The 21,231-nt window shown below is 39.9% G+C and overlaps 5 protein-coding genes across 5 annotated transcripts; all 5 read right to left on the reverse strand.

The window, feature by feature from the left end:
- Positions 1-4,856: 4,856 nt before the first annotated feature.
- Positions 4,857-5,668, reverse strand: LOC121862832 (keratin, type I cytoskeletal 9-like). Its single transcript, XM_042361153.1, has 2 exons — positions 5,628-5,668; positions 4,857-5,491 (listed from the first exon to the last, which is right to left on the reverse strand). The coding sequence occupies exons 1-2, from the start codon at positions 5,628-5,630 to the stop codon at positions 4,949-4,951; spliced, it is 546 nt and encodes a 181-aa protein (XP_042217087.1). The 5' UTR covers positions 5,631-5,668; the 3' UTR covers positions 4,857-4,948.
- A 3,373-nt stretch (positions 5,669-9,041) lies between these two features.
- Positions 9,042-9,841, reverse strand: LOC121862834 (keratin, type I cytoskeletal 9-like). The gene is made up of 2 exons (XM_042361155.1): positions 9,801-9,841; positions 9,042-9,664 (listed from the first exon to the last, which is right to left on the reverse strand). The coding sequence occupies exons 1-2, from the start codon at positions 9,801-9,803 to the stop codon at positions 9,134-9,136; spliced, it is 534 nt and encodes a 177-aa protein (XP_042217089.1). The 5' UTR covers positions 9,804-9,841; the 3' UTR covers positions 9,042-9,133.
- A 3,968-nt stretch (positions 9,842-13,809) lies between these two features.
- Positions 13,810-14,600, reverse strand: LOC121862833 (keratin, type I cytoskeletal 9-like). The gene is made up of 2 exons (XM_042361154.1): positions 14,581-14,600; positions 13,810-14,444 (listed from the first exon to the last, which is right to left on the reverse strand). The coding sequence occupies exons 1-2, from the start codon at positions 14,581-14,583 to the stop codon at positions 13,902-13,904; spliced, it is 546 nt and encodes a 181-aa protein (XP_042217088.1). The 5' UTR covers positions 14,584-14,600; the 3' UTR covers positions 13,810-13,901.
- Positions 14,601-16,943: 2,343 nt separating this feature from the next.
- Positions 16,944-17,803, reverse strand: LOC121862835 (keratin, type I cytoskeletal 9-like). Its single transcript, XM_042361156.1, has 2 exons — positions 17,712-17,803; positions 16,944-17,548 (listed from the first exon to the last, which is right to left on the reverse strand). The coding sequence occupies exons 1-2, from the start codon at positions 17,712-17,714 to the stop codon at positions 17,033-17,035; spliced, it is 519 nt and encodes a 172-aa protein (XP_042217090.1). The 5' UTR covers positions 17,715-17,803; the 3' UTR covers positions 16,944-17,032.
- A 2,000-nt stretch (positions 17,804-19,803) lies between these two features.
- LOC121862836 (keratin, type I cytoskeletal 9-like) lies at positions 19,804-20,618 on the reverse strand. The gene is made up of 2 exons (XM_042361157.1): positions 20,591-20,618; positions 19,804-20,427 (listed from the first exon to the last, which is right to left on the reverse strand). The coding sequence occupies exons 1-2, from the start codon at positions 20,591-20,593 to the stop codon at positions 19,903-19,905; spliced, it is 528 nt and encodes a 175-aa protein (XP_042217091.1). The 5' UTR covers positions 20,594-20,618; the 3' UTR covers positions 19,804-19,902.
- Between the last annotated feature and the right edge of the window lie 613 nt (positions 20,619-21,231).

The following is a 21,231-nucleotide window of genomic DNA, read 5'->3' on the forward strand; positions in this document are numbered from 1 at the left end:
GAGCCATCACAAGGCATAAGTTGGTTTTGTGCTTGAATGTAATCGTGTTGGTTTTATTATCATTAGTAGTAGTTGGAGTTGGTATAACTGTGAGGGGAGGTTGGAAGCCATAATTAGAAAAAAATATTATTATTATTATTATTATTATTATTATTATTATTTATTATTATTATTATTATTATTATTATTATTATTATTATTATTATTATTATTATTATTATTATTATTATTATTATATTTTCCATAGTCATAGACCAAAAGCCTGTTACCGGAGAGAAAGTGTCCTCTAGCCTTCGTCTGCAATAAGTCAATTGAAGAGACATAAAGATCACCTGTAAGAGTTCTCCAACTCCTCAGAAGAACCTTGTCTATTCATTCTTTAATAATGTTACGCTTCTTCCCATGTGAAGATACAGACAATTCTTGTGTTGCTACAGTATTAGAGAATAACCACTGCTATTAATATATCTTTAGAATTTATTTGATTATGGTTTTTTCTTTCGTTTTTGGTCAATTTAATTCAAGGAACTGATGTTATTATGTGTCTTCTTCAGCTGCTTGTTGACACGTATTTCCTATTTTCAGTTTTTCGTTGTCGCAGATTTGACATTGACTCTTGTTAAAAAAACATCAACAACCTAACGTTGTCTCCGATAGATGATCATTAATACCTCCAACTGTTCTTCCGTCTTGTTTGAGTCAGCCCAGGAAGTGGCGTCCCTAATGACAGGTATCTCACTGTGTTCCGCGTATCACAGTCACGATGCTAATGGACTGATCTTGACCTCTCAGGACTTTCACAGATTTCACTGTTTCGTTGTGAAATATACCAGATTTGCTTTAATTCGTGAGTGTTAAAGTCTAATTCCATTGGTTTCATATACAAATGTCCAGATAAATAACATTTGTGTTTTACGTGAATAGTAAGAAGATATTCGAGATAATTACCATGTTGATGAAGTATATTTTACATAGTTTTATACGTGTTTCAAATATCATTTTATTATAATGTTGTTGCTGTATACTCTACTTGGACTTGAACCTACACTGATGTATCAGAATAATTATTTGATTTGAATAGGTTTTATAACAATCACCGACTACTATTAAGGCCACAGTAGCTAAAGAAAAGTTTATATATAATTAATTCATAAACTCCTATTGCGTCTTAAAGGTTTGAACATTGCTAATTAGAGGAAAACATCTGATTATCTTCCTGTCTAGAGGGAGGATCATAGTTGACTCACCACTGTCTTGTATTACACTTTACTATTTCATGCTGCACGGTGCCATTAATCTCGAGGTCTCTCCAATGTGTTTACCATACAGTAAAGTGAAGAACGCTCAGACTGACTGTAACGAGACGACACTGCAGTAATATTTTTTCTCGTATCTACGACGGTTATTAACAAGATAATTATGTTAAGTCATCAATATGCTTAATATATGTACAAATGTGTGTTTGTGAGCTGTATTTACTTCTATAACAATCCGTTTCGCTTTTAAGTTCAATTTATATTTTCTTTATACTTTCGTTGGGATAAATCTTGCATACAATATGTAATTAATATTCTAACTACTTGAGTCACCTTCACTTTTACTGAACAGTTTATAGGGTTTTGTGTTATGATCAAGATTCCTTTATAGTGTGGAGGCAGATTCTTAACCTTCACTCATTCTCTGTTTTTACTCTAGTGAACAACTCTCTATTCATTATTTGCTATTTTAACTTTTCTACATGACATAATACGAATTGTAGAAAAGAGTTACTTTCATTTGGTAGTCACTGATTTAGTATACAACTATTTAACAAACACTAAACCCTTACACAACAGAAAAAAAATCATATCAATCTCCCTCTTATAAGGCATGCTTATATTTACTTTTAAATACATAAAAGATCAACCTGAAGAAGCTCCTCTCTGACTAAGTCACTTTAACAACTTTTTCTTTTCGACAATGTTTATCCATAATAGCAGTCATTTTTGCCAAGCTTTCTGGTGCAGCGAATATAATACTTACAGTACAGTAATAGGTGTAATGACATTGGGGGGGGAGGGGTGGATTGTTGAATAGAAACTTTCAAAACAAATTAAATACATGGAGTGAAGATACAATTTATTTCTGACCTATTGATAATTTGGTGTTGAAGAGGATAACTCGTGGTTCTGATACAGTCCTGTCTGGTTCACGCGCGCGCATGTGTGTGTGTGTGTGTGTGTGTGCGTGCGTGCGCGCGTGTGTGTGTGTGTGTAATTTAGCCCCTGGAGGCGTACAGGACCATGTAATTGCAAGGCTGAGAAGGGAAGTGAAATCCTACGAGAGCATTGAAGGTCAGGTAGGATTAATATTAATGTGGCGACATCGTGGCAGCATGGCATAATCCTAGTCCTTTTAAAGCCTAAGACGAAGATAACAGTAAGGAGCAGGTAACACGGCGTGGGTTGGGCTCGGTTAGTAATCCTTGACGGAACATCATAATTCCCCTTAGGAATGGAGGGATGAGGGGGTGGGGAAAAGGGGCGTAGAAGGGTTAAAACAACAATTTTATTAGCATCGCTGAAGCAGAGGGGGAAGGTGCTAGCGAAGTGTGCAGGGGGTAGGGAGGCGGAGGAATAGGTTGAGAACAGACGAGGAACTAAAGGCCACTCAGCTAATGAAACTCCCAGAGGAAATTATTTTTTCCCGAGCACGTTAGACAAACATCTCACCATTGTCTCTAGTGTTATAATGTACCTCAGGTGAATAGAATACAACGGGCTCTAACTTTCGGGGCTCCCGACCCTTTCGTCCAATGTAAACAGGACCGCACTCTATACAATACAACACTGGTACTCCTCTTACACACAACACTGGTACTCCTCTTATACACAACACTAGTTACTCCTCTTACACACAACACTAGTTACTCCTCTTATACACAACACTGGTACTCCTCTTACACACAACACTGGTACTCCTCTTACACACAACACTGGTACTCCTCTTACACACAACACTGGTACTCCTCTTACACACAACACTGGTACTCCTCTTACACACAACAGTGGTGGCACAGGGGGCTGGACTGGATACTTGACACTGGTACTCCTCTTACACACAACACTGGTACACACAACACTGGTAGGTACTCCTCTACACACAACACTGGTACCTCTTACACACAACACTGGTTACTCCTCTTACACACAAACTGGTACTACTCTTACACACAACACTGGTACTCCTCTTACACACAACACTGGTACTCCTCTTACACACAACACTGGTACTCCTCTTACACACAACACTGGTACTCCTCTTACACACAACACTGGTACTACTCTTACACACAACACTGGTACTCCTCTTACACACAACACTGGTACTCCTCTTACACACAACACTGGTACTCCTCTTACACACAACACTGGTACTCCTCTTACACACAACACTGGTACTACTCTTACACACAACACTGGTACTCCTCTTACACACAACACTGGTACTCCTCTTACACACAACACTGGTACTCCTCTTACACACAACACTGGTTACTCCTCTTATACACAACACTGGTACTCCTCTTACACACAACACTGGTACTCCTCTTACACACAACACTGGTACTCCTCTTACACACAACACTGGTACTCCTCTTACACACAACACTGGTACTCCTCTTACACACAACACTAGTTACTCCTCTTACACACAACACTAGTTACTCCTCTTACACACAACACTAGTTACTCCTCTTACACATAACACAAAACTACCACTTCCTTCACCTACTGACACAAACACTTAAACCGAACGAACTAATCAAGAATTTATCAGTATGCAGATGAGAACAGATGAAGTTCCATACACCTTGATCTTTACCTGTTGTCATGGCTTCATTTTTTGTGTGTGTCTGTGAGTATCTCTGGTGTCATTACGGGATAACCAGATTTTTAATAATATGTGTAATTAGTACTGTTTTGTATGTTGTTTCGTCTGTGTGTGTTATATATGGATGTGTTTCTGTAGTTCAGTCGTTATTGTTATTGTCATTTGTTATTATTATCATTATTAATTATTTGTGTTGTCATTCATATTATTTGTTACTTCTTACACGAAACATAATTAATACAAAATACGGTTGTAAATAAGTAACAGCAAATAGGTAAGATAGTTTTTCAGTGAAGTTAAACTAAGGAAACTAATTATTTTTGCTCGTGCGTTTAGTAAAACATAATTAAGAATATTAGGATCTTGATTCATAATTTTGGTTCACTTAAAGTATGATATCTTGCTTAATATTACACTTACAAGCAGGAGAAGTGTTCGTATAGTGTAATAATTAATATTCATTCAACAAAGGTTTGTATCTCATGCCCCCAACTATTTTATACAGTAGTAATTAGTTAATTATATTCCTTTATCTAAGAGGAGGAAAATGTTGTTATGTAGGTTTCGTTTTCCATCACATACTGAGTAGAGAATCTATGAGATGTTTTGTTGTCCTAACTTAGCGAGAGAGAGAGAGAGAGAGAGAGAGAGAGAGAGAGAGAGAGAGAGTGAGAGAGTGAGAGAGAGATTGGTGATGTATGTATATTGTAAATGCTTATCATATGATATCTCCAAGAATTATGAATTAAATTATCTACACTACTCTATTGCACTGTTTGCTTTTGGCAAATTTCATGTAAAATAGCTAAGTCTGCTCAGCTTCTTGTTTTGTAAAACAGAAATAATTATACCTTACAAGATGCATCATTTTACGCCCTTCTTCCTCTGCCTCCTCCATACAAACAAAGACCTACACACATGACCAATAAGCAAAAGGAAAAATCTTAATCGTGTAAGACATGGTGGTGCAATAAAGAGCAATGTTGATTTTGATTATATTTATTAACACTTAGTGCCTGACACAAGGCAGTACGTAGATTTGACCTTGTGTCTGTAAATGTCACGAGGACTCACATCACTGACCGTATGGGCGACCGTATGAGCCACGATGGCCTCTGGTGGAACCCCTTTGACCACCAAAGGAACCCCTTTGACCACCGAAGGAGCCTCCTTGACCACCGAAGGATCCCCCACGACCACTGTGGGAACCCCCTTGACCACCGAAGGAGCCCCCTTGACCACCGAAGGAACCCCCTTGACCACCGAAGGAACCACTTCGACCACCGACAGATCCATAACTACCAGCCGAGCCACTATGACCGAGGGAGCCACCAGTGGATCCAGAAAATCCACCAGTGGATCCACCGCCACTACCAGATGAGATGGCTCCTGACCCGTGTCCTAAAGAACCTCCTGTGAAGCCGTGGCTCCCACTGGAGCCACCATGACCACCGCTGGAGCCGCCACCGGAGTATGAACCGCCGTTGAACCCACGACGACCGCCACCAGAGCCTCCTCCGTGAGCTCCACGTGAAAAGCTGCTGCCATGGTGGGAGCCGCCATCTGCCGTGCAGGAGCCCAACAGGAGACCAACACTCACGGTGACCATCAACAGTTTCTGAGGGAGGAAGACTCAAATTATTTAAGAATTATGATCAGCCGTTGGAAATAATACTTTAAGGAAACGTGAACACATTTAATCTAAGAGGAAAATTAAATATAAACAATATACAAAGTAGGAGAGAACGTCTTACCATAGTTGTCGCTGGTGTAGGACTGACTGGCTTCCATGTGAGGTGTTTGTGGTAGTCTTATATACTTAACCCTCGAGTCTGTACTGTACTCCCTTATGGCTGTATTCTTAAGGTCACATTGACAGTTTCTATCCCATGATTTATCTAGTTACATTAAATACATAAGGTTTAATATTCTTCGTTATGCAATAATTCGCCTATAACAGATTCACTAAATATTATAAGAGGAAACGTTACCAAGTCAAAAGACATCATGACCTTAAACCAACATAATCATTGGCTGAACAATCTCACATTACTAAAATTACCATAATACAAAACATCAAACCTGAAGTCATCAGATGGAACCAGGATGGGATTCGGGTTTCGGCCTTTGACAGTGATCCTTTAAAGGACGAAACCTCTGATTCATTTTATGGAAGGTATCAAAATCGTTCTGCACAAGAGTATTACAAGTAGTGGAGCCTTGTCAACGGGGAACTAAGTCCACACTCTATTTGTGGAATACTTGATATTAATTCTGTATTATGGCATCATTCAAGTAAACTGAGACGATAGTTGTCTTAAGAGAATCATAGCCACCTGCTGTAAATGATAACGCTGTTCTCTGTCCCTCACAGTCCTTAGTTCTCTCTCTCTCTTTCTGGAACAACTTAATTGTTGAAGACAATTTGGTTCACTAATGCACTACACAATAGTCATTGATTGTTAATGTTAAGTTGCCACCTGCCGTCGTGTACTTAATATTGTGTGACCACAATTCTTCGACTAAGTGATTATATTTAATAAAAAATTGCCGATACTTTTTAAATAAGTGTATAACAATTAATTTACAATTAAATTTTATGAATGAAATAACACTCACACACACACACACACAACTACTGCTGCTACTGTTATTACTTTGCTGCCACTCGGAATTGGGTATGACGGCCATCCAGCTATGATACAATAATAGGAGTTTAGTTGTTCATGGATACTGGTTGGTTCGATCCTCCTACAGTTGGTGTCAGTGAGAATACTGGAATTTGTTCTTTTGTCTTCCCAGCGAACTTGGAGGATGGAACGTAGACTACGTTGGTGAAAGTTTTCAAGTGGCTTGAGGTGCCTCCAGTATGTGACCCACGTCTCACTTCCATACAGCAGGGTGGTAAGGACCACTGATTGATATACGTGCAGCTTGCAACTTTGTAGATTATTTCAGCTCCTAACAGCTGAAAACACAGGTCCGGAGTCTGCCAAATGCTTGAGATGCACATCTGATCCGATGTTGAATATCTTCATCGATTTTCGCAGGAGTGGACATGGGAGCCAAGATACTGAAAGTGGGTAACATTAGAGAGGGTAGTACCGTTAAGCTGGATGGGTGGTGGAGGTGTGGTTGAACCAAGGGCAGGTTGAAAGCGAATCTGAGTCTTACGCACATTCGTGTCAAGGTCGAATTATGCATACGCATCTGCGTAGGTGTTTAGAATCTCCTGTAGGTCATGTTGAGTGTGAGTGACGAGGGTGAGGTCGTCTGCATACTGAAGTTCAGTGATTGAAGAGGCCGGCACCTTTGTTCCTTCCTGGAGTCGTCTTATGTTGAAAAGTCCCTTCATCTTGTACTGGATGTCCACCCCGCCGACTAAAATGGCACTGGCACTAGTAAGGGAGGCAGCAAAGAAAATGGAAGAGAGAGTTAATTGGTGCCAGTACACATCCTTGTCTTACCCCCATTTGGATGGGAAGGAATTTAGATAGGGTGCCATTGTGCAGGACACTGTCGTTCATGTCATTGTGGTGTTGCCTCACTTTGGCGATGAAGTTTCTTGGGCAACCAAAGCGACTGTGGTTCCGCCAGTGGGTTTCCTGTTGACAGAGTCGAAGGCCTTAGTAAGGTTGATGAAGACCATCTACAAGTAACGTTGCTGTTTTCTGCACTTTTCCTGTATCTGGCGGGCAGTAAAGATCATGTCAGTGGGTCCACGTGATTATCTAAGGCCACATTGAGATTCTGGGAAGACGTTTTCCGCCTCAGAAAGTAGTCTGTTTAGGAGGACTCGGGCGATAATCATGTTAGGTCTGAATAGGGGCGAGATCCCGCGGTAGTTGCCACAGTCTGACCGGTCTCCCTTGTTCTTATAAATATTGATGATGGAGGCGTCTTTAAGATCTCGGGTGATTTCCTCCTTTTCCCAGTCTCCAGGAAAGAGTGGAGACAGTTGGTAAGCAGAGGTCTTCCTGCTTTATACGCCTCGGCTAGGTTTCTCTCAGGCCATGTGGCTTTGTTACTTTTCATCTGCTTGATGGAAATAACTACTGTACTTCGTTACGGGATGGAGGATAATCTGAGCTGGTTAATCTCCAGGTAGTGAGGGACAAGATGGATAGTCAGGACAATCACATCGGTGTTTCAAGTCGATCGAATTACACAAGCATTCCACGGTATGCAGATGAGGTCAGGTAAAATTCAATACTACTTAATCTGTACCTGTTTTCAATATGGCTCCTTACTGTGTGTACCTGTGTGTGACATTGATGTCATTCGAGTGAGCAAGATCTGTTTTGTATGCTGTTTCGTCTGTGTGTGTTATATATGGATGTGTTTCTGTAGTTCAGTCGTTATTATTATTGTCATTTGTTATTATTATCATTATTAATTATTTGTGTTGTCATTCATATTATCACATCTTTTATTTGTTACTTCTTACACGCAACACAATTAATTCACAATACGGCTGTAAATAAGTAACAGCAAATAGGTAAGATAGTTTTTCAGTGAAGTTAAACTAAGGAAACTAATCATTTTTGCTCGTGTGTTTAGTAAAACATAATTAAGAATATTAATATCTTGATTCATAATTTTGGTTTACTTAAAGTATGATATCTTGCTTAATATTATACTTACAAGCAGGAGAAGTGTTCGTATAGTGTAATAATTAATATTCATTCAACAAAGGTTTGTATCTCATGCCCCCAACTATTTTATACAGTAGTAATTAGTTAATTATATTCCTTTATCTAAGAGGAGGAAAATGTTGTTATATAGGTTTCGTTTTCCATCACATACTGAGTAGAGAATCTATGAGAAGTTTTGTTGTCCTAACTTAGCGAGAGAAAGAGAGAGAGAGAGAGATTGGTGATGTATGTATATTGTAAATGCTTATCATATGATATCTCCAAGAATTATGAATTATATTATCTACACTACTCTATTGCATTGTCTACTTATGGTAAATTTCATGTAAAATAGCTAAGTCTGCTCAGCTTCTTGTTTTTGCAAAACAGAAATAATTATACCTTACAAGATGCATCATTTTACGCCCTTCTTCCTCTGCCTCCGCCATGCAAACAAAGACCTACACACATGACCAATAAGCAAAAGGAAAAATCTTAATCGTGTAAGACATGGTGGTGCAATAAAGAGTAAAGTTGATTTTGATTATATTTATTAACACTTAGTGCCTGACACAAGGCAGTACGTAGACTTGACCTTGTGTCGGTAAATGTCACGAGGACTCACATCACTGACCGTATGGGCGACCGTATGAGCCACGATGGCCTCTGGTGGAACCCCTTTGACCACCAAAGGAACCCCTTTGACCACCGAAGGAGCCTCCTTGACCACCGAAGGATCCCCCACGACCACTGTAGGAACCCCCTTGACCACCGAAGGAGCCCCCTTGACCACCGAAGGAACCCCCTTGACCACCGAAGGAACCACTTCGACCACCGACAGATCCATAACTACCAGCCGAGCCACTATGACCGAGGGAGCCACCAGTGGATCCAGAAAATCCACCGCCACTACCAGATGAGATGGCTCCTGACCCGTGTCCTAAAGAACCTCCTGTGAAGCCGTGGCTCCCACTGGAGCCACCATGACCACCGCTGGAGCCGCCACCGGAGTATGAACCGCCGTTGAACCCACGACGACCGCCACCAGAGCCTCCTCCGTGAGCTCCACGTGAAAAGCTGCTGCCATGGTGGGAGCCGCCATCTGCCGTGCAGGAGCCCAACAGGAGACCAACACTCACGGTGATCATCAACAGTTTCTGAGGGAGGAAGACTCAAATTATTAAGGAATTATGATCAGCCGTTGGAAATAATACTTTAAGGAAACGTGAACACATTTAATCTAAGAGGAAAATTAAATATAAACAATATACAAAGTAGGAGAGAACGTCTTACCATAGTTGTCGGTGGTGTAGGACTGACTGGCTTCCATGTGAGTGTTGGGGTCTTATATACTTCCCCGAGTCCTGTACCCCAGGCTGTATTCAAGGTCACATTGCAGTTTCTACCCATGACTAGTACATAAAAATAATATATTCTTTATGTTCGAGTTAATATTAGTTGAGTTTAACGTGGGTGATCACTTCAAGGATAACTCTTTTGTTTGTGTGTAGCTCTGGGGTTGAATTCTGTGGTCAACTGTACAGTATGTCACGAGGAATGACTCTGTTGTAACATGACTTATGTCGCCTTAAATACTGTACATCATCAGTTCTGGGTTTATCTTATAGTTTTCTTTGTTTTTATTTACTTATTTAGCTTTTTTTTTAATTATACGTATGGGTACTGGAATGGATGTATAGATTTTCAAATAAGGAACCTCATCTGACTGAGACGTGTAATCCGCCATCCAGGATTTATCTGTTACCGGACGCTTTGGTTAGGACGGAAATATTATGTTCGTGATCAGTTACGGCTAGTTAGAGGTTTCCCATTCATTTAGGCAACCCATTAGAGATTCACTAAATATTATAAGAGGTCAAACAGTATGTTGACTCCAAGTACACAAAGACTTTGAGACCTGTAAATTTTCCACCTACTCACGTGTAATCCGCCATCCAGGATTTATCTGTTACCGGACGCTTTGGTTAGGACGGAAATATTATGTTCGTGATCAGTTACGGCTAGTTAGAGGTTTCCCAAAGAGAAAAATTCATAGAAAATGCAATAATTCGCCTATAACAGATTCACTAAATATTATAAGAGGAAACGTTACCAAGTCAAAAGACATCATGACCTTAAACCAACATAATCATTGGCTGAACAATCTCACATTACTAAAATTACCATAATACAAAACATCAAACCTGAAGTCATCAGATGGAACCAGGATGGGATTCGGGTTTCGGCCTTTGACAGTGATCCTTTAAAGGACGAAACCTCTGATTCATTTTATGGAAGGTATCAAAATCGTTCTGCACAAGAGTATCAATACAAGTAGCTATCGGAGCCTTGTCAACGGGGAACTAAGTCCACACTCTATTTGTGGAATACTTGATATTAATTCTGTATTATGGCATCATTCAAGTAAACTGAGACGATAGTTGTCTTAAGAGAATCATAGCCACCTGCTGTAAATGATAACGCTGTTCTCTGTCCCTCACAGTCCTTAGTTCTCTCTCTCTCTTTCTGGAACAACTTAATTGTTGAAGACAATTTTGTTCACTAATGCACTACACAATAGTCATTGATTGTTAATGTTAAGTTGCCACCTGCCGTCGTGTACTTAATATTGTGTGACCACAATTCTTCGACTAAGTGATTATATTTAATAAAAAATTGCCGATACTTTTTAAATAAGTGTATAACAATTAATTTACAATTAAATTTTATGAATGAAATAACACTCACACACACACACACACAACTACTGCTGCTACTGTTATTACTTTGCTGCCACTCGGAATTGGGTATGACGGCCATCCAGCTATGATACAATAATAGGAGTTTAGTTGTTCATGGATACTGGTTGGTTCGATCCTCCTACAGTTGGTGTCAGTGAGAATACTGGAATTTGTTCTTTTGTCTTCCCAGCGAACTTGGAGGATGGAACGTAGACCACGTTGGTGAAAGTTTTCAAGTGGCTTGAGGTGCCTCCAGTATGTGACCCACGTCTCACTTCCATACAGCAGGGTGGTAAGGACCACTGATCGATATACGTGCAGCTTGCAACTTTGTAGATTATTTCAGCTCCTAACAGCTGAAAACACAGGTCCGGAGTCTGCCAAATGCTTGAGATGCACATCTGATCCGATGTTGAATATCTTCATCGATTTTCGCAGGAGTGGACATGGGAGCCAAGATACTGAAAGTGGGTAACATTAGAGAGGGTAGTACCGTTAAGCTGGATGGGTGGTGGAGGTGTGGTTGAACCAAGGGCAGGTTGAAAGCGAATCTGAGTCTTACGCACATTCGTGTCAAGGTCGAATTATGCATACGCATCTGCGTAGGTGTTTAGAATCTCCTGTAGGTCATGTTGAGTGTGAGTGACGAGGGTGAGGTCGTCTGCATACTGAAGTTCAGTGAGTGAAGAGGCCGGCACCTTTGTTCCTTCCTGGAGTCGTCTTATGTTGAAAAGTCCCTTCATCTTGTACTGGATGTCCACCCCGCCGACTAAATTGGCACTGGCACTAGTAAGGGAGGCAGCAAAGAAAATGGAAGAGAGAGTTAATTGGTGCCAGTACACATCCTTGTCTTACCCCCATTTGGATGGGAAGGAATTCAGATAGGGTGCCACTGTGCAGGACACTGTCGTTCATGTCATTGTGGTGTTGCCTCACTTTGGCGATGAAGTTTCTTGGGCAACCAAAGCGACTGTGGTCCCGCCAGAGGGTTTCCTGTTGACAGAGTCGAAGGCCTTAGTAAGGTTGATGAAGACCATCTACAAGTAACGTTGCTGTTTTCTGCACTTTTCCTGTATCTGGCGGGCAGTAAAGATCATGTCAGTGGGTCCACGTGATTATCTAAGGCCACATTGAGATTCTGGGAAGACGTTTTCCGCCTCAGAAAGTAGTCTGTTTAGGAGGACTCGGGCGATAATCATGTTAGGTCTGAATAGGGGCGAGATCCCGCGGTAGTTGCCACAGTCTGACCGGTCTCCCTTGTTCTTATAAATATTGATGATGGAGGCGTCTTTAAGATCTCGGGTGATTTCCTCCTTTTCCCAGTCTCCAGGAAAGAGTGGAGACAGTTGGTAAGCAGAGGTCTTCCTGCTTTATACGCCTCGGCTAGGTTTCTCTCAGGCCATGTGGCTTTGTTACTTTTCATCTGCTTGATGGAAATAACTACTGTACTTCGTTACGGGATGGAGGATAGCTGAGCTGGTTAATCTCCAGGTAGTGAGGGACAAGATGGATAGTCAGGACAATCACATCGGTGTTTCAAGTCGATCGAATTACACAAGCATTCCACGGTATGCAGATGAGGTCAGGTAAAATTCAATACTACTTAATCTGTACCTGTTTTCAATATGGCTCCTTACTGTGTGTACCTGTGTGTGACACTGATGTCATTCGAGTGAGCAAGATCTGCTTTGTATGTTGTTTCGTCTGTGTGTGTTATATTTGGATGTGTTTCTGTAGTTCAGTCGTTATTATTATTGTCATTTGTTATTATTATCATTATTAATTATTTGTGTTGTCATTCATATTATCACATCTTTTATTTGTTACTTCTTACACGCAACACAATTAATACACAATACGGCTGTAAATAAGTAACAGCAAATAGGTAAGATAGTTTTTCAGTGAAGTTAAACTAAGGAAACTAATCATTTTTGCTCGTGCGTTTAGTAAAACATAATTAAGAATATTAATATCTTGATTCATAATTTTGGTTTACTTAAAGTATGATATCTTGCTTAATATTATACTTACAAACAGGAGAAGTGTTCGTATAGTGTAATAATTAATATTCATTCAACAAAGGTTTATATCTCATGCCCCCAACTATTTTATACAGTAGTAATTAGTTAATTATATTCCTTTATCTAAGAGGAGGAAAATGTTGTTATACAGGTTTCGTTTTCCATCACATACTGAGTAGAGAATCTATGAGATGTTTTGTTGTCCTAACTTAGCGAGAGAGAGAGAGAGAGAGAGAGAGAGAGAGAGAGAGAGAGTGAGAGATTGTAAATGCTTATCATATGATATCTCCAAGAATTATGAATTAAATTATCTACACTACTCTATTGCACTGTTTGCTTTTGGCAAATTTCATGTAAAATAGCTAAGTCTGCTCAGCTTCTTGTTTTGTAAAACAGAAATAATTATACCTTACAAGATGCATCATTTTACGCCCTTCTTCCTCTGCCTCCTCCATACAAACAAAGACCTACACACATGACCAATAAGCAAAAGGAAAAATCTTAATCGTGTAAGACATGGTGGTGCAATAAAGAGCAATGTTGATTTTGATTATATTTATTAACACTTAGTGCCTGACACAAGGCAGTACGTAGATTTGACCTTGTGTCTGTAAATGTCACGAGGACTCACATCACTGACCGTATGGGCGACCGTATGAGCCACGATGGCCTCTGGTGGAACCCCTTTGACCACCAAAGGAACCCCTTTGACCACCGAAGGAGCCTCCTTGACCACCGAAGGATCCCCCACGACCACTGTGGGAACCCCCTTGACCACCGAAGGAGCCCCCTTGACCACCGAAGGAACCCCCTTGACCACCGAAGGAACCACTTCGACCACCGACAGATCCATAACTACCAGCCGAGCCACTATGACCGAGGGAGCCACCAGTGGATCCAGAAAATCCACCAGTGGATCCACCGCCACTACCAGATGAGATGGCTCCTGACCCGTGTCCTAAAGAACCTCCTGTGAAGCCGTGGCTCCCACTGGAGCCACCATGACCACCGCTGGAGCCGCCACCGGAGTATGAACCGCCGTTGAACCCACGACGACCGCCACCAGAGCCTCCTCCGTGAGCTCCACGTGAAAAGCTGCTGCCATGGTGGGACCCGCCATCTGCCGTGCAGGAGCCCAACAGGAGACCAACACTCACGGTGATCATCAACAGTTTCTGAGGGAGGAAGACTCAAATTATTAAAGAATTATGATCAGCCAACGGAAATAATACTTTAAGGAAACGTGAACACATTTAATCGAAGAGAAAAGTTGTATATAAACAATATACAAAGTAGGAGAGAACGTCTTACCATAGTTGTCGGTGGTGTAGAACTGACTGGCTTCCATGTGAGTGTTGGGGTCTTATATACTTCCCCGAGTCCTGTACCCCAGGCTGTATTCAAGGTCACATTACAGTTTCTACCCATGACTAGTACATAAAAATAATATATTCTTTATGTTCGAGTTAATATTAGTTGAGTTTAACGTGGGTGATCACTTCAAGGATAACTCTTTTGTTTGTGTGTAGCTCTGGGGTATATATTCTGTGGTCAACTGTACAGTATGTCACGAGGAATGACTCTGTTGTAACATGACTTATGTCGCCTTAAATACTGTACATCATCAGTTCTGGGTTTATCTTATAGTTTTCTTTGTTTTTATTTACTTATTTAGCTTTTTTTTTAATTATACGTACGGGTACTGGAATGGATGTAGAGATTTTTAAATTAGGAACCTACTCTGATTGAGACGTGTAATCCGCCATCCAGGATTTATCTGTTAATGGCATTTTATCTGTTACCGGACACTTTGGTTATGCCGGAAATATTATGTTCGTGATTAGTTACGGCTAGTTAGAGGTTTCCCAAAGAGAGAAATACATAGAAGTCTTCGTTAATAAGCAATTGTCTCTATACAGGGGGTATAGTGCAATAATTCGCCTATAACAGATTCACTAAATATTATAAGAGGAAACGTTACCAAGTCAAAAGACATCATGACCTTAAACCAACATAATCATTGGCTGAACAATCTCACATTACTAAAATTACCATAATACAAAACATCAAACCTGAAGTCATCAGATGGAACCAGGATGGGATTCGGGTTTCGGCCTTTGACAGTGATCCTTTAAAGGACGAAACCTCTGATTCATTTTATGGAAGGTATCAAAATCGTTCTGCACAAGAGTATCAATACAAGTAGCTATTGGAGCCTTGTCAACGGGGAACTAAGTCCACACTCTATTTGTGGAATACTTGATAAAAATTCTGTATATGGCATCATTCAAGTAAACTGAGACGATAGTTGTCTTAAGAGAATCATAGCCACCTGCTGTAAATGATAACGTTGTTCTCTGTCCCTCACAGTCCTTAGTTCTCTCTTTCTCTCTCTCTCTCTCTTTCTCTCTCTGGAACAACTTAATTGTTGAAGACAATTTGGTTCACTAATGCACTACACAATAGTTATTGATTGTTAATGTTAAGTTGCCACCTGCCGTCGTCTTCTTAATTTTGTGTGACCACAATTTATTCGACTAAGTGATTATGTTCGTAAAAAAATCGACGATACTTTTTAAATAAGTGTATAACAATTGACTTACAATTAACTTTTATGAGTGAAATAACACACACACACACACACACGCACACACACACACACACACACACACACACACACACACACACACACACACACTCAGACACACAGACACACGGACACATACACCTATTTCGTGTTTTTTTATTTCCTCGTGTGCTTTGTATCTTATCTATGATTGTCTTGAGGTTATTAACATTTGTAATGGATCAGATAATTTGTAAATACAGCATCTATTACGGTAACATCATGTTATCTATACACATAGTCAATTTTACTATGAATTTCTTTTAAAACTAAACCATGGTGGCTGTTCAATCCCTTAGTTATTTATACATTTAGTGTCCGTAGTTTAGGTTAGTTTAGTTTAGTTTATGCTAGGATAGGTTAAATTTAGGTTAGGTTAGGTTAGATTAGGATAAGTTAAGGATAAGTTAAGGTAAGGTTGGCCTTTGGTTAGATTTGGTTAGGATAGGTTAAATTTAGGTTAGGTTAGGTTAGATTAGGATAAGTTAAGGATAAGTTAAGGTAAGGTTGGCCTTTGGTTAGATTTGGTTAGGATAGGTTAAGTTTAGGTTAGGTTTTGTTGGTAGTTATTTATATTAGAAAGAAGTTCACGGCAATATAGTGTATTAGTTTATAGCCAAATTTCTACAATTTTATATTAATATCATTGTTTATATAATTATTTAAGTACTATATTTTGGGGGAGATGGACTAATGGAACCAAAACTTTCCTTATTATATCTTGATAACTTTAGCAAATCACAGAGGGAACGAAACTTGTGTGTCGTCTGAAGGAAGAGTTATCATCAGCACAAATTATAAAGTAAACTATTAATTCTATAACTCCAGAACATGTGGGTGTGAACTGTAATGCAGTTTCTTATTTAATTCGATATATAGATAAATAATTTATAATATGTAGCAGATACTATACAAGCTACTACCAATAAATTAAAACATACACAGGACAGTTCAATAAATAATACAGTATATCAATATGTCATATATAAAAGAAAGAAAAGACACCTTAATATTTTTTTTCACAGTCGTAGGATAATTAGAATACGTATTTTATGTATTTCTTTTTATTTATGCTCTATTTCTATTACAGAAAGATAAGTGGGTTTGGTCATGTTACAGCGTTATGTGTAAGTCAGATCAGCCGCCGTAACTACCGCCACTGATGGAACCGCCACGACTACCGGGGAAGCCACCTTGGCCACCGAATGATCCAGCATGTCCACCAACAGAGCCCCTTTGGCCACCGGAGGAACCACCCCTAGAGGAGCCATAAGCCCCTGATCCTCCGCTTTGGCTGATGGCGTTACCTGCAGAGGAACTGGCAAACCTTCCACGGCCTCCTGTGAAAGAGCCTCCAGCAGAACCACCGTTGTAGGATCCACCGCCACCGCCAGATGAAAAGCCTCCTGACCCACGTCCTGAGGAACCTCCGGTGAAGCCGTTGCCCCCACTAGATCCAACGAATCCATGACCACCTCCGGAGCTGCCCCCGGCGTATGAACCGCCGTTGAACCCACGACGACCGCCACTAGAACTGCCTCCTCCGTGTGCCCCACGTGAAAAGGAGCTACCTGCAGAGCCATGGTGGGAGCCACCATCTGCCGTGCAGGAGCCCAACAGTAGACCAACACTCACGGTGATCATCAGCAGCTTCTGGGGGAGGAAGACTCTGGTTAGAGAAGAATGATAAGCGAGAATTATAATATCTATAATGAATGCAATTCAAATAATATTATCTTCAACAACAGAGCTTAAAAGAATTTTCTGAAACAGAAACAAAGAATCTTGAACAGCCTATTGCGAAAGAAGGTCTGACCATGTTAGCAGGTCGTTGGTGGTTGGAGACTGACTTGCTGTGCTGTGGGCGTTGGGGCCTTATATACCTGTTCGCCTGCTGTTCCTTAATGTTAGCCTCAAGGTAATAACACTTTTCCCATATGACGAAAAAGATTTCTCCTCTCTTCCAAAGTCATGTTGCGTAAACCTATATAGTACGATAACAATGATGAGCACTTCACTGCTACTTTTTTTACGGCTGTGACTTTGTGAGGCTCATGTTCATTGGCTAACTGTATCGTGAATCACGAGAATTGATCCCGTTGTGATAAAGATTTTTCACTCATGAAAATATGTATTCTTGGTTTTATCATTCAAGGAAACATATTATAGAGCCGCCTATTTATCATGACTGCCTTATAAGGGTCACTTTCTCCGTCATCTTACTCTATTGACATAGTTGTTGTCGTCGTCACAGGGTATTCATAATGCTCCGACATACCAGCTATCAAAATTTACCTGCTATTTTGCAGTGAAATTCTTTTTGTATTTAAATGAACGATCTAAAAGAACTCGTCAAGCTAAACTATTTTGCAAGATCCCTTATGTTAGGGTAGGTGGGATAGGTTAGGTTAGGTTTGGTTAGGTTAGGTTAGGTTAGGTTTGGTTTATAGCACAACAGCACTGTCTCTTTAGGAGGAGGAGGAGGAGGAATAAGACATGTATTCTAATGTTCAAAGTTAACATTCGCTTTCTCTATATTACAGGATATTAATTACAACCCAAACTCACAATGTTAATCTTATAGGCCACACGTAATATCACAATTATATCAATGTCGTAAATTCTACCCTCAAGTATGAAAGTTAATTTAATTTATTTTATTTTATGAGTAAGTTCGAGTTATACATATATTCACTATTTCTTTTCATCACAACTTCTCATATAAACAAAACCAACACGACTTTAATACTTTGGCTAAAATTTTGGATATTAGTGAGAATAAATTATAGTAGTGATCTAAGAATACATTTTGTCATTACACTTTGATAAAGGTGTCGACATCTGTTAAAGCTTTGTTAGTTTCTTGTTATTTATACCTGGAGTGATATTGTGGTAAAGGATTTCAACAAGTGGCTCTTTCTTAGGTTCAGTGCAGTTCTTTGGTGTTTGTGCTTATAATGAACTCAGCATTTTTATTGAACAAATGAAGACAGACACTTCAAAGGAAAGTCTTTATATTACGTCACTAGAGTGTTGAGAAGTCTCCAGTTGGAACGTTTCACCATATTCTCTCTCTCTCTCTCTCTCTCTCTCTCTCTCTCTCTCTCTCTCTCTCTCTCTCTCTCTCTCTCTGGTGTTAAAAAGAACACAAAGGAGCGGTGAAAAATAAGGTCGGTTAATATGATAAGACAGAAATCCTATTCCACTTATTTTTCATCAAATTTTTCAGCATGTAATTTATTTTCAGAAAAATTTTATCGGAATTAAATAATCTTTTCCTTACGGGTTTAGAATAAACTAATATATATAGAGAGAAAATTTAGTATTGACCGGCGTATGGTTTACACCCTTGATCAAATGGTGGAAACTTGTATTGTGAAGGATTACATTAAAATATGAACTGAAAGACGAAATAAAGATTATTAGGTTATGAATAAATAAAGATATGTAGTTCATTATAAGATCCCTAAGATGTGTGTGTGTGTGTGTGTGTGTGTGTGTGTGTGTGTGTGTGTGTGTGTAAAATCAATCTACTATGGTTTTTTCCTGTGTATTTTCGGGAGAATCTTAGTCATTTTCTTCACTTCATTATCTGGGAGGAAACCTTTTTTTTAATATCTGTTTTACATCAAAAGTGTAATAAATGGAGTTAATTTGATGCCTTCATTTATTTAATGCATCATCATTTCAGAATAAAATGATAACTTCTCATGTAATTAAAAAATGTCTTAATTCAGTGTTCAGTCTCAGCTAGTTTAAGGTACGGGTTCCAAATTTATTTTTATCTATAAAAGACGCTATACAGGTTTCTTAGGGTAAATATAAAGAAACCTCATTCATAAACACCATAGGTTACTACTTCTAACATTACTCAATGACTGTTCAAAAGGAAGCTAATTAAAATATGATTCATTCTGCATCTCTTTTTATTTAGGTTCTTTCTATTCATTGTATAAAGGAATTAGAGGATATCATTATACTTCATCGTTACTTCTATGGATGTCAGCTCAGCGGCCCCCATAGCTGCCAGAGGAACCTCGACTTCTGTAGCCGCCACCCTGACCACCGAAGGAACTACCAGAAGAACCAAATGATCCCCCTTGGCCACCGGAGGAACCACCCTGAACCCCTGTGGAACCATACCCTCGTGATCCACCCCCGGAGGATATAAAGTTATTAGCTCCCGATGAACCTGGAAATCCTCCACGGCCTCCTGTGAAAGAACCTCCAACAGACCCTCCGTTATAGGATCCACCGCTACTGCCAGATGAAAAGCCTCCTGAGGAACCTCCGGTGAAGCCCTGGCCCCCACTGGAACCTCCGATGAACCCTTGACCGCCTCCAATTACACCATGAGAGCCGCCCCTGGAGTATGAACCGCCGTTGAACCCACGACTACCGCCACCGCCAGAACCGCCTCCTCCGTGGGTTCCACGTGAAAAGCTGCCACCTGCAGGGCCATAGCTGGAGCCGCCATCTGCCGTGCAAGAGCCCAACAGGAGACCAACACTCACGGTGATCATCAACAGCTTCTGGAGGAGGAAGAATTCGGTTAGAGAAGAATGACATACATCAAATCTAATGAAAATCACATGAAAAACGAAGATAAATATTCATTCAGCATTCAAATCTAGAGACCCTTGTGTAGGTGAAAATTGAGTTTACAGAAGAGTAAGTGAAGAGAGAAAGACTAACCATTGTAGCAAGTCGTTGGTGGTTAAAGACTGACTTGCTGTTTTGCACCCGTTGGAGTCTATATATACTTCCCAACATCCTGTTCCCTGTTGCTCACCACAAGGTCATAACATATGTTTGTCATAAAGACGAGAGCAGAATATAATTTACTAAATGTCAAGATCTCCATTTGCAAATATAACAACAGGACGTACTGAAGGATTAATATTTTCCATAACATCCCCTTGACGTTTAAGATAGGTTGCCAGAGTGGAAATGTACGAGTAATAGTAATTTTTTCTTGATAAATAGAAATCGATCCATACCTTTCAAAAGCTCAATGTTATCTTTTGTAAGTCAAGTATTAGGTACTTACGGAGATGTGTTTCGTGAGAGCCCTGAACACTGTTAAGGATGGTCGGCGGTTTTGTCTGCCAAGAAGATTTATGACGCTGCATGATATTAAGCAGACCTCGCGGACAGTATGCTTGACGGGTTTCTTTTTCATTCTTATATTTTTTCGTTTTGCATTTTACTTTTATTTATGTAATTGGTAAGATAGTTCCAAAACAGCTCGTCATCTCATACATGAATCTAAACTGTAACATTAATACACAAACCGTAATACTAATCTGATATTTATATCTTTGTAACATAATTTA

Source organism: Homarus americanus, unplaced genomic scaffold (genome assembly GCF_018991925.1).
Source record: "Homarus americanus isolate GMGI-L3 unplaced genomic scaffold, GMGI_Hamer_2.0 scaffold42657, whole genome shotgun sequence".
NCBI classification, from domain to species: domain Eukaryota; kingdom Metazoa; phylum Arthropoda; class Malacostraca; order Decapoda; family Nephropidae; genus Homarus; species Homarus americanus.